The 14,015-nt window shown below is 38.9% G+C and overlaps 1 protein-coding gene across 3 annotated transcripts in view; it reads right to left on the bottom strand.

The window, feature by feature from the left end:
* ctnna2 (catenin (cadherin-associated protein), alpha 2) overlaps positions 1 to 14,015 on the bottom strand; it is a 226,107-nt gene that overhangs the window by 169,320 nt on the left and 42,772 nt on the right. For all 3 annotated transcript variants that reach the window (XM_076145595.1, XM_076145597.1, XM_076145596.1), the window contains one exon: positions 3,368 to 3,571. In XM_076145595.1, coding sequence (XP_076001710.1) covers positions 3,368 to 3,571 — 204 coding nt within the window. The remainder of the gene's footprint in view (positions 1 to 3,367; positions 3,572 to 14,015) is intronic.

Genomic DNA, 14,015 nt, shown 5'->3' with positions numbered 1-14,015 from the left:
CTCATACGAAGACGGTCTATTTGAACATTTATGGTATCTTGAGATCCATGATAATGGAGAGAGCACATCAAACGCAGCAAACAGCCACACTGCATTATGACTACAAATCACAATTACCTGTTCTGCTACAAAATAGGCGTCATAAACAAGAAAAGCCTGCTGACAGAAAGCAGCACATCAATCACAGAAAGAGCATCTAAGACATTAAATAATTAATGTTTTCATTACATTGCAATTACATTGCTGAAACAGACAGAAACTTACTAAAAGTGCAATACTAACGTGAGCATGAAGTTCATCGTTCATTTTGAATTCCATCAATAATCAAAGCCATGTCTGACAAGTCTGTGTTACTTTTTCAAGATACCAAAATCAGGGAGGAAAAAAATCTGTGAAGCAAAAATATCTTTCTAGTACATTTCCGGAAAGTTGGACAGCTCCAACACTACTCACTTTTATCATCTCACTTATCATTGAAGTTGTGTCTCGAAAATAAGAACACATCATTTGTCAGTTATGAAGATTGTAAGGAGGCCGACGTGTGTGTCTGAGAGAACCCGGCAAACTAAACTGAATGATGTCCCCTGCTCCATTATAAAGTCATTTTTTTGGAAAAAGCTGACTGCATAGCCATGCACCTGCACACGAATACACACAACTACTCATTAGCAATGTCAGAAAAATTCTAAGGGAAACTTTGCACTGAAAACATAACTTCACTCTTTCCTGAGAGGGTCTGGCCCTCACACAGACCATGTTAGTGTTACCATTCTTTGTGCTCCTCTGGTATCCTCCCAAAAAACAATTAACCTCAAAAGCCCCTTTCTTTTCAAAGTAAATTCAGCAACACAATATATATTAAATATTAGCTATTATGACTGGGTTATCCTGCTCAATTGGGGCTGTTGTTTATTCATCCTTATTGTGGATGCTGAGCTGAGTAGTGGATGCATTTTGTACCCATGTCTCTGTGATTTACACTCCGTTCTTTGCTAGGACAGCCAGGGGCTGTCAACAATCTCCCAGCTGTAGCCTCTGAAACACAACTCATGGGCCTAATGAACCAAGGCACAATTACTTCAGCAAAAAGCTGCCTTGCCATAAGAGAAGGAGAGGGCATCCAAGTGTTTATACTGTACACACACACTGGACTTAAGGCTTTTCACAAGAAACAAAAAAGAGGAAGGTCTCTGTGGATTTAACATCACAAGTGTAAAATATGGAGATAATTTTCATTATCCCCTCATTTTCCAATACAGTGTGCATGCAGCATACAGGATAAAATCTAGAGACTTGGACACAGAAAGACGGTGAACAGGGAGAACAACAAAGCATTGAAACAAAGGATGGAATAGGTATGCGGAACACCCCCACACATTCATCGACAGAAACACTCACATAAGAAAGCCCTGCTAGTTGTTGCTATCCTATTATGTCTAGGGAGGGACTCTGATCTAATTAGGACCTTTATCTGTACCCCTCATAAGAACCCTCATTGTGTCTTGACTACTTTATGAACATACGCTAAATGCTTATAAACTATTGCCAGCAGGATAACTGATACGGTACAGATCAATAGACAGCTCGCTTGCCAATTGCTCAAGGGCCACAAATGGCACTCAATACAAGCCGGATCGACCCTTAGTGAATAGTGTAAGCTGGTCAAATCCACTGGATAACACTGTCGTTAACGAGTCATCTGGGTCAGTGAACAAAAGGAAAAATAAGTGAAGGGGAACTTAAACATGTAGCGTATTTGTATGTGTTTCTAGGCTACACTATGATAGGAGGTCACATTTAAATTAGATCCATTTTAGCTGAAAAAAAAAACAGGCATATATTACAGCATACGTTTCAAACACTAGATAATTTATAACGTGTTTGCATTTTGCCTTTTCATCACTGCTGAGCCTGAGAATCAGGTGGGAAGGGAATTTACATTTTGGGTTTTATCTGCCATCCAAAACCATTTTGTTTTGTTTTTGCTTTCCATGCACGTTGGTACAGAGACAGCAGAGGAGAAAACGCCTCTCTCGAGCATAACATCAGCAAAGGTGAAATGAATGTAAAATTGGTCATTTCAATTCTGGTGGGTATTGTGTGAATAAAATTACATTCCTCTTACATTCTGCAGTGAGGGAAAAGCCACATTTTCTCCTACTAAAACTGGAGAACAAAGAAATGTCCATTTATCATTAGGATACATTTTTCTAAATCCTGCAAATTATAATTTAATAGCGACGGTAAGAGGGGTTGAGGAAGGATAATTTCTTTAAACAGAACTTGCCGCTACCTTGTACATTTACGAATCCCTCTTGTGAGAGCAATGGTGCTGATTTGTCCATTTCAGAACACCAACAAAATAAAACAGCAAAGCATTATGCAAGAGGCTTTTAAGCGATTACGCTCAATGACAGGTACTTTTTTTACCATACCAACAACAAGAACACCTCTTGACCCTCATGGACTCAAATGATTGTCCTCGGCAGCCAAATGGAAAGTAAAATATGATAAAATAAGCACAGATGGTCATATAATCACGTGCTGCAAAGAGCACTGTAGACACACAGTCCCAAGGTATACCTGTTTAGTGACACACATGAGTACATTGCAGTTATCGCGCTCACTGCAATAACTCACCAACAGTTCAAGCCAATTAGGGGTTATCTAAGAGCTCAGGCTGGGCTAGTAAGAGTCCCTGAGTGGCAATTACAAGCGGCAGCTTTACAGTGATGTATGCCTCAATTTACGGTACCTGAAAGCTTGCCATGTTGACTCTCTGACCATGTTAACTTTACCTTACCCTACATTTCTGTGTAAGAGCTGCACAGGAAGGGATGTTTCGACTAGTGCTCTCCTGTTTTCTTCCGCTCTTCCTAATCAGACAAGCGCAGGAAGAACAAAAAAACAACTCTAGAGGACTTTGAAAGGCGGAGAGGGGTTTACACTTTAAACACACTTGGTTTTGAAAATGATAACACAAGGCTAGACTGCCGAGATTGGAATTTTCAAAAATTTGTTAGGGTAATGCTGAGATAGCGCAGTGAGAAAGCAATTACTTAAGCTGTAATGCTTGTTTGCTGGGAGTAGTAAATTTGTGTAGGAATGTGTCGGGAAAGAAAATATTCCTTATCATAGAAAGGAGGAGTGTGTAGCTGTATATTTCAATAGAAAGCGGGAAAGCTGACGAGTGAATATCGTAATGGAGAGAGCAATGTACTGCAGATTGAGTAGCTTGAAGTAGAAAAGCAGAGAGAAAATCAGCAGAACCTGGTGTTTTGGGATTGTTTTTGTAATTTGTTGTGTGTACCAATGCACGCAGCTGTAATCAGCTCACGAATATCCAATTTTCAGAAGGGATACTCACATTGTTCATGTACTCGCTCAACAAGTCTTGAAGGGCCTGTCGAACGGCATTGCACTCAGCCACGATCCGTTCGCGGCGGTCGTCTCGTGTGCACGAAGAGTCAGCCATTAGTGCAGCACCACTAATGATGCTCTCCAAGCGTTCCTCCAGAGATGGCCGGAAACGTGCCTCACTGAATGTCAGAGGGTCCAAAATGATCTTGTTCTGTTTGGAGAAGAGATGAGAAAGTAAGGAAAAGTCTGCAATGGATGAACAACAGGGAAAGTGGATCTTGTGGAAAATAGCAGAGGTTAAAATGTTCCTATTCCAGAAAACCACAGTAACTGCATGGACTGTGTATACCATTATTCATGGAGGCTCAAAACATTAAAAGAAAATCACTAGATGATTGTGAAAGGGAGTCTGAATAATCATAAAAGTGTTAGGTCTTGTTATCTATTCCACACTCGGATTCCAATCTCATGTGGAGGGGAATATTCGTCTGTGCTCATTATCATTACACAGTGAGTCTTATGTTTAGCCATGTTATCTGTTTATCTCAAAATTCCTCTCCAAAAACGACATTGTGGATACCGTTGTAAGAAAGTAATTGATTTAATGTTTCCTTTCGTTCCTTTAATGGTTTGTTTCTTTCCCATAATTTTTCCTTGAATTTTGGAGATACAACAGAGCCGACAATGGAGACACCAGGGCATTAGGCAGAATGTAAGGCAGTGTGCTTTGATCAAAGTAAGGTTTGCTTCAAACCATGTACTACCAAAAAGTTCAGTCCTCTCTTCAAAAAGTTCAACAAAACCAAAGAAAAACCTGCTTCAGCTTCAGTGCAAAGCCTAACCAAAGTTCTAATCTAATCAATAACCAAACACCAATAAACTTTGAGGGGAAAAAGCTATAGTAAGTACCCGTGTGACATACAGAGCTTTCTGGGAAATATTTTAGAGCAAAAATGCTGTTGTTGTCTCTGCTCAGCCAGTCTGATCCTGGGGCAGGCTGACAGACTGTCAAATTATACATAATAACATGTAAGGTAGCTGCGCACGGACTGTGCCAGGCATAACCTACTTTCCTTCTGCAGCTGGGGGGAAATGCGTGGTAAATAGAAGGTTTTGCTGCCTAAAAAAGACAGGAGAAGGGTAGACTAGTTTGAGGCTAGAGGTAAAAAAAAAATTACATTGAAAGCCGAGACAGAAGGGAAGAGAAAGGAAGACAAAGATAGAACAGAAATGACAGGCGATATGACTCAGGTGTCTCTTCCTCCATCCCACTTTCTCTCTCTGGAGCTGGACTACACTGACAACTTGCCTAAAAACTGGACCATCTTGAAGCACATTTCCAAGAATGTTCCTGTTTATCATGACATAAAGCTTAACAAATTGATTCCCATGTACCTTACAGCCTCAACTTAGTGCTTTTACGTGTTGCATGATGGTATTTTCAGTTTGTTTGACTTGTGGTAAGGTATTTAACAGAGGTAGACTTGTTTTGGCTTGCTTCTAGTAAAATAACTTGACCTTAACTAACCGCAAACAACACAGACAACAGCATCAAGACAACATGTATAGTTCAAAATAGTGCATTTGTCCTGCTCATTTAATCAAGGCTAAATGTGATTCCTTCCATCAAATGCTCTTCATTAGGAATGAACATCGTTATCATCCAGGTCATTTTACAAAGTACTTTCTGCAGGTAGCTACAACTGTAGCGATTGCTTGTTAACATGTCATGCTGGTTAAGGAAATTGTCGGTTTTCTGCGCACATTGTCATAGAATTACCTGCTTCTGCCCGGGTTTCTCATTATTTACCCTTTTCTAATTTGGCAACATCAGTGTGCTTATTAGTACTATCCTGTGATGTAGAACATCCAAGCTGAGAGCTGCAGTGAGTTTCTATCAGATAATTATAAGCCAACTCTCACAGAATCATGAGATTTTTATCTTCTCGTTACATGAGAAAATTTAGTTCACATCGAATTGGACTGGTAGATATCTGAGTAGGCTCAGATAAAGGTGTACGCTTAAAAAAATGCCCTATACAGGACGCAATGACATCAATATCAGCATCAATAATAAAAAACATCACATCCCTTTTAAGGGGTGACAACTGTTAAAATCTGGATGCTGATTAAGATATGAAATTTACTTTGGTGAGTAAAAATATGCGTGTGTACAACATATATAGCTTCTCGAATATTTACTGAGGAGAAACTGCACTACAACCTAGTCGACCCATTTAGTTGTGTTCTGTGTTTTCTCTTTTTGTGGACTGGCTAACATAATGTTCCCATCTGCATCACACATTTTACCTTCAAGGGAAAATAAATGAACACAGCAGGGCTACAATACAGTGAGAATCTCAATAGAGGAAGAAGGAAAGCAGAAAAGAAGATGAAGAGACAGTGAGAACGTTCCCTATGGATTCTTGTGAATTGTTATTCCTAGCAGGACCTCAGGTTCCGTTTATCACTGGGAGTTGGGAGTGGGCAGAGAAGAAAAAGAATGGTGGTTGACAACAGCTGAGGGGTTTTCAAGCTGAGTGCCGAAAGGTTGAAGTCATCCTTTCTTAATGAGTTTCAGACAGTGTAAGTTCAGCTCTTTTCTCAGTCTTAGAGTTATTTAGAGTAATCTTTCGACTTCATTGTTATGATTGTTTTTTACTTGTTTTTGTTTATATTAGAATATTGGAACTGAAACATTTCTTGAAACCATTCTTGAGGGATTTTATCGCTGTTTCACAGAAGTCATCCTCCACAACTGACATGAAATCACTTGGAGGCAAGAGAGGTGCCGACTTCAAAGATGAAGAGGCCCACTCAGGTCAGCAGGGTGGGCGGTGAAGTCGTTCAAAGCCACAGTAATGGTTTGCATCCAGCAAGCATGTAACTACATTGCATTTCTTTATTTTTTCAAAATCTTGTGCGTTTCCTGGACCTGTAGGTTATTCACTTATCTCACATGTGGGCAGTTGATTTGCAAAAACACCTACAAATTGCATTACTGCAGCAAAGAAATTATTACACTTCTTGCTTTCTTCTAGCTTTATTAAACCAGGCTCACAATTTATCGATCACCCTTTGTTTAACAATCCAGAAGAAATATGATTGTAGCTCTACAAATACATCTTCTTCATCTTCATCTCTTCTGTTCATGACTGACCTCTACATAAATCGATTTAGCATTTTATGAGCTACAATCTCATACAATCTGATGGAACAGGCCTGCAGCAAGATGCACTCCACTCCATCTCTTCTAACTCTAGGCCTGGCTTTTAGCTTCTGGTTCTATATTAATGTACAGTTTGAATTTGACAGTGTATCAGGACCAGGGGCAACTCTATGTTTCATCCAACTTTAAGGCATTCGCCAGCGAGCCAGTGTGCATGTCACATCACCCTATGTCAACTCTGCCTTCGAGGACTCTCCAGTGTCTGATGACAACTATTTTGTGTTAGAGTAAAGTTTAACAAAGTCTTGAGCATTCCGCTGTATTGCCGCCGGTGAGTAAACTTCAGGGATCGAGGGGTGTTTTTTTTGTGACTATCACTCCTTCTGACATAGCACTTCCCAGAATTACTCAGTCTACTCACTGATTGATTTGCCTAATGAAGAGAGCTTCACTTGGGGTGAGTGTCTGGCCCCTCAAATGTCAGTGTATCGTAAACAGAACAACTTTCACAAGAGTAAATATTAAAGAATTGGTGCACTCACTTTAAAGTATATTATGGATGAAAGTCCAGATGATTCAAACCTGCTCTTGAAGCTTCACATGCCCTCAACTACAAGGCAATGGTATTTCCAAATGTGTCACAATAGTTTCACATTGGGAAAAAAAAAAATCTGCTCTAAGGCCAACTTCTATTCAACATAGGCAAAAAATGATTAGTTGTCAGACCTCAATGTCCCAGTGTCTCTGCACCCTTTTGTGAGACACTATTAGTTCAAACATATAATTGACAATAACTCACTCAGTCATTTTTTACCCTCAAATTCAATCTTCAGTATCGTTCATAAATCCTGAAGTTTTATGGTCTCTTTATAAAGGCTGAAAAGTGCCAAGAGATTCCCTGTCTGATGGCGGGGGGAAAAAAAGTATCCCTGCACTTTCTTGGTGAGCTTCGGCACACAAAGTACCAACGTCCTGGCAGAGAAAATGTTATGGTTGAAGGAGTCTCTGATCAGTTTGAAACATGCTGCTCTTCAGTTCCTGTAAATCAATCAATAATTTGTTGCCAACACCTTGTGTCATATCAAGGCTTCACATTTGTAAGTGAGCCCAATTTTCTTTGTCTACAATTAAACCTAATTCTGTCTGGAGTATTACTCAACTATTTTTATTTACCCCAGTGTTCTCAGTTTAAATTCCAGCTGATATTCTTTGCACGCTCTTGCTGTTATTTACTACTGTGGGAAAAATAAGTCACCTATGAGTATGTATTTTAAGCTTAATTCACACTATCTCACTCAAGGACTGCTCCGAAAACACAGATTCCTAAATGTTCTTTTTCAAATTACTTCTTAACGTTACATTATTGCACAACTGTATTCCACATCCACTCAAAAATCCACTCAGCTCTTAAACCCTAATCCCTGATTGAAGAGTCCTCCTGAGGCAATTGTTATTGGTATTTCTATCAGCCACAACAAACTTTTGAGTATCACATATTCACATGCCCTGGATTTAGAAAATGTCTGTGAGGAAGTCTGCAGTGCCTCTCTAACAAGAGTAGTGATAGTCAGCTTTAATTGATAAAGTAGGCAACAAATATGTCGCATTAAATCTAAAACTTGCCTTAATTTGGGTTAATACACTGCTTATGCCAGCTCATCCGCCTCGCTTTCATGGTTGCCTCACTAGCAAACATACAAGGGTGATTGCCAACTGCCTATGACTGCTCACTGAAGATCAAATAAGGATCAGGAAAGGAATTATTATTTTATTTTCTCCCAATAACCCCGATTGCTTCCAAAAGCAGCAGCATGGCATTTGAGTACTTTGAGAATGAAGCGCATCAATACATCACTTCGCCTTCCAGCAACAACGCTCTGCTTGCCACTTTAGTTTGACCTCTTCTTCTTCTCACAATATCTGACCCTGGTGTAGCTTGCAATTTTCTATTGCCTTTCTGGCTGTGTGCAGCTCCACACAAGAGTAAAAAGGGCTTAAGGCTTCAGCTGTTGGGTCTATGAGAGTTTGGATTAGCCTGCCTGAGGACATTTTGCTTGCTGAATCCGTCCACCTTTAAATCACTTCTTTATAGTAACTTTGACAGACTAACTTTCTACACCTGAGTTTCTTCACCTAATTTTGTGCATCGTCTTCTGGAAGTTTGTGTCTGACAGTTTAATTTTTCACTTTTGTCTTAAGTTATACCACTTGAGATTCATCGCAAACAACCAGAAAATCTATATTGCATTCTATGTCTTTGCAAACCTGACAGTAACTTTCTCTGTCACTCAGCTATTCATTCATTCACATGGTCTTCTCCCCCACTGTGCTGAATATTTCAAAGGTGAGCTTTTACCATGTTTTAGGTTGTAAAGTGAGCTAAACTGGGTGGTACTCAATCATTTATAGACACTATAAATGTATTGTTTGTAAGACACATCTACAAACTCTGCTTTCATACATTTTTTAGAAAATGACGAACGCAAGGGGGAAAAGCATTTAACGATAAGACTTCATGGGTGGAAGCGTTCGATAAGAGAACAAAACCATGTTGTGAACCAAATCTTTTCGTTTCTCTTCTCATATGTTTTCCAAAATATTTTGTTTCCGCTTTGCTTGATCATGATTTGTGTGTCATCATTGGGCTGGCATCTTGGCCAACACTTTGCTGAAATAGAGGTTTCAGAAGGAAAAAAGGCAATTTAGCTGAAATTAAGCTTAAATAAACTATGACAGGGCTTGCTTACATCATGGTGCTCTACACACTGAAACTACGGAGCAAAACAATCAGCAATCCATTTATCTTGAGACACTGGGAGGGAGTTGTAAAATTGAGCTTTTATGTTCCCGTAAACATGACCAATTGTTATGTTGTTGCGTACAGAAATATTGTTTCTCACTTTGTTTTTGAAGCTGAAAATGCAGCTAATTAGCACAACCGGTAATTAGCCAAATTACCTGCTGAATATTTATTTGTACATGCTGCTATGTGCAATTATGTTTAATCTGAAAAATGGCAATTATAAACAGGTCTAAATCGAATTTTATAGTGCCAATATGGAAGTAATTCACCACCACTGAACAACAATAGAGTGAATTGTATTGTTGGTAAAATTACATCAGTCACAATCATTTAGCATGGGACCTTGAATTTTGTAGGATTTGTTGCTTATTCTCATAGTTCCAGTTAGACAGGGACAAAAAAAGGTGCGTGACAAAGTTCCAGTTTTAGCCTTTGAGATTATATCTTATTGTCAGAGCCTTCCAATCCATCAGAGCCCTCTTTATTATCCTACAGATTTAGTTTAATGTACTGATAATCATTTATTCAACAGTAGTCCTAGTTTCACAGTAATATCCATCTTCCAGAGTTAATTAAAGTCCAGGGAGGAGAGTGATCACTCTGGAGAGAATCATGTTGGTAATGTAAGTATGTCATCATGTTGACAGTCTTGTTAGTAATATTACCATACATTTTAAGGCTGTTCATATCACAGAAATATATAGCTTTATGGACAATATATCAAAGAAAATACCGTCCTTTGGTTAAAAAACTAATCACGCTGATAACAGCTCAAGCAAATTAGGATGTAAAATCACAAGTAAAAGCTATGGGGCCACAGATTCTACAGCTGAATTACTGAAAATGACAAAGTTCAAGGTTATTCATTGGCACACAACTCCACACTGCAATCTCCAAAGAAGCAGAAAGTTTTAGCCTCGGTTGATATTGTCTGTAATTGTTTTCCTGTGGTCAGAGGGAGATGACATGAATTATTAACTTGAGTCACATCGTGTTTCTAATTGGTTTTGGCTTCATGTCATGTTTAAATCTGGCAAACATATGCTGCTATGAGATAGTGTAAAATACCCACTAAATGGTTAATGTACCATATAAATTTCACTTTAAACTTACAAAGTAAATCATTCCTAAATAGTTTAGGAAGAAAATACTAAACAAGAGGGGTATTGGAGCAGAGAAAGAATAGCAAAGAGAAATGAATAAGTAATATATTGTAACCAGCAGGAGGTTAAAAGCAGAGGAATAGTCAATGAATGCTCACTGTGTGTAGCAGGGAAACGCCTGACAACCTACATGTCCACAACGCACACTCAACATATAGTGTGTATATACTTCAGCGTATACGGAACTTCAGTGAAAACAAACAAGTCCGGGAAACACTGTGCATATCAACTGTGACGGTAATCTAAACAAAGACAAACTCAGCCATCTCAACTGCAAACGTTCAGCATTCTGACAAAAATCTGACTCAATTCTCTTCATCATGTCTGGCTGGAAATTGAAGTGAATATGTCAGGGCTTGTTTATTTGGTGAGATGAGATGCGCAGAGAGATGCTAACATAATAAAGGTTCCACTTTTAAACACAAATTCAGCATTGAGGTGATTCCCACTGGTTTGGCCCTCTTAATTAATGATTGAGCTGCTATCCTGCTAGTTTAATTATGTCAGGTCTGAGTGTGGCCCCCCTGGTGCAGGCAACACCTAAGGGGAGATATGAACGTCATATTCAGCCTGAATCGGGACAGGACAAATTTCACCACAATCAACATTTTTACATTATTAAATAGGTTGAAAATGAACAAGATTCCCTGGTGGCAATACACCCTACAACATGCTGTGTAATAATATGCATGTTTCCATCATTCACACGGTCAATATTCCCTGTTCACCGACACTATGCCTGTCCCATAACCGTCTTATTTCCAGAAGCTCATTCCCCTGGTTTTGCACTGCTTGACATCTCGTTGGTTTTGTCCTCATACGTTCTCTCATCTGAAAAACTGATGTCCCAATCACAACAGCTTCAGTAGCAGAGCAATGCCTGTGTCCTCCTTGCTCAGACAAACTCCATTGTCTTTATCGTAGGTTTCTTACAGCCACTAACAACACTTTATTATCTGAAGTTGTTTTGTTTTTGGTTTCTTCTGTTCTCTTTTATGCGGACACTTCAGTTCAGACTGAAGGTTGCGTATCCTTTCAATGCTACATGGAGAGTTGTGTGTTTGCTTGAAAAAAGGACACAGTAAGGGCATTTTCAGTGTTGTAGTTCAGTTATTTGTTCAGAATCAGATTAAGCTGTGTAAATACACTACAATTCTGGCAGCAGAATGCTAAATTTGAATAAATTACAACCCAATGTCTGAAGAAACACAGATTTAACAGGAGAATGGAAATCAACATGTTCAATATCAACAATTGCAAATCTGAAGATGTACTAAGCTTCTTCCTTTAAGCTTTCTTTTTCCTGCTATCCTACAGCCCTCTCAATCAACAGATGTAACCACTATCTGTCGGATTTAATCACGTAGGTGTGAAAACGCCCAAGAATCACCCAAAAACCAGCAACTTTAAACTACCATGATATTCTGCAATAATATCCATTATCGTGGATATATGATAAAGCTAGTATTCAAACATTCTAGGTTAAATTATGGGTGTGTGTCAGATTGTTTATTAATGTAGCAGATGCACACCAACAAAGTCATAAATCACTCTGTACAGTAGCATAATAAGGCCAACAAGGCTCCTTGCTTGCCCAGGTAATGGTATTTGGAGCAGTGCCCAGTGTGTGGTAGCAGCCTGTGAATGTGGCCCCACAGTAAGCTGCAGGAGAGCACATACAGTGGGTGTCAGAGCATGTTCTTTCCACAGAGAAACAAATAAGCATTTGATTTGAATTGCAAATACTTGCCGATTTATTAGACGCTGTTTTATGACATACCCATAGCCACTCAGAAAGACATTTTATTCATACATTCTATCTTCAATGGTCCTTTATACAAGGACACCAAGGAGATCTCTGGGAGTTACAGGCCAAATAGTAACTGTTTATATATTTGTGGATGTATTGACGACTGTATCCATGCATATACTTATCATTTATTTAATCTAAAGTTTGATGAACTTCATATTAGAAAAGTCTCCTTCCTCAAAAACATCAAGTTGAAGTAAATAATTTGATAAAACGCTGACAGATATTGTTTCACACCATCAAACAAACATAACAATATGAATCATCTGATGATGGTGACAGAGTTACAATGACGTTACTCTAGACTATGAAAACTGCTGGTAAACTGCCATAGGGTCGGTGTTTACAGAGCAGCATGCAGCTCTTACGCTTTATTTAATAACCTGTAGCAATCTGTTCATTATAACACAATCTCCCACTGTCACAATAAGGAAGCACAGCGGTGTTATGATCATCCTGGAGCTGCCAAAAACATAGGAGGAAGTCCTACAGCTGTCCTTTGAGAAAACTGTGCGGTTACTTTAAAGAGGACACATGCTGGGGTCATCAGCAAAGGCACACCTGTCTTCTTCTCCACTAATCTCATTTGATCAGTTTGAGAGATAGGCAAAATCAATGTTTCTGGAAGTCAGCTTGTTCTGTTATACCTGGGAGTCCAGTAAATACAGATAGAATTGTCTTGTTAAGTTACGGAAAATGGCATTATTCTAAAATCAGAAACAGAAAGCCAACGCAATGAAGTAGATGCCTGTCAATGTGGGAAATTAAGCTCAATATATAATGAATGTACTCATTTCTGTAACATCAGCAGTGAATTGCTACAAAAATGTTAAAATTCCCTGTGATGAATAAATAAGATAGGGAATGACTTTATCTGGGTGTATTCTGCCCAGATAAGAAAGTATAGGAGGATGGAGTGAGTGATTGAGAACTAATAGAAATCCACTGCAATATTATTCCTGCAAATGTTAAATTTCACATCAAGCTCAAGTAAAACATGTTCGAAGGCTCCAGGGTATTTGCTGGCATTTGTCTGTTTTCAAATTGCTCGGGTGTGAAGCAACAATACATTTAAACATTACATTTGATTAAATTTGAAATTTTAAGTACATGTGCACATACATTTTTGTCTATAAACTGTCGCAGCTGTTTTGTTTTTAAAAGTAAAAACTTTCCTGAGTGGATTCACTTTGTCATCTTCAAAATCGTACAAATACCACAGAAGGTTCAAATATATAAAAGCCTATTTAGAAAAATAGTATAATAATGTTTCATTGAGAGATTGGCACCAACCTTGAGGGTTTGTGTCCCAATTGAGACTAGTTTTTTTAAAAATCTCCAATGACATGCAGGAATGGTCGTGACTTTGTGTTTGTTTAGGAGAGAAAAAAACAACGGAGCAGTAAAGAGGCTGACTGCTGAAGAGAGTATCTGGGGAGAAGTGTGACAGAAGTGGACATCAATCAGTCGTCCAAGATCCTGGGAGGTTGCAACAGAGCTTGAAGAGAAGAAACGATTAACTGACCTCTAGCCCAGGTTTAGCGGGTCTCTACTGCCTATGAGATCTTGTTAAAGACATATAAATCTCTCCTCAATCTCCAAATGCCTGTGACAGAGGCCTTCACAGTTTGGCTGAGGCCAAGATGTCTTTAAGTGAAAGTGCTGGTAGTGCCACACATGCTGCTAGAAAAAGGTAGGGAAGGAAAATCT

The sequence above is a fragment of the Genypterus blacodes genome, unplaced genomic scaffold (assembly GCF_046128005.1).
Source record: "Genypterus blacodes isolate CSIRO-AG114 ecotype Tasmania unplaced genomic scaffold, CSIRO-AGI_Gbla_v1 ptg000030l_1, whole genome shotgun sequence".
NCBI lineage: Eukaryota > Metazoa > Chordata > Actinopteri > Ophidiiformes > Ophidiidae > Genypterus > Genypterus blacodes.
The sequence above is the reverse complement of the archived record's forward strand: the minus strand, read 5'-3'. Positions and strand labels throughout refer to the sequence as shown.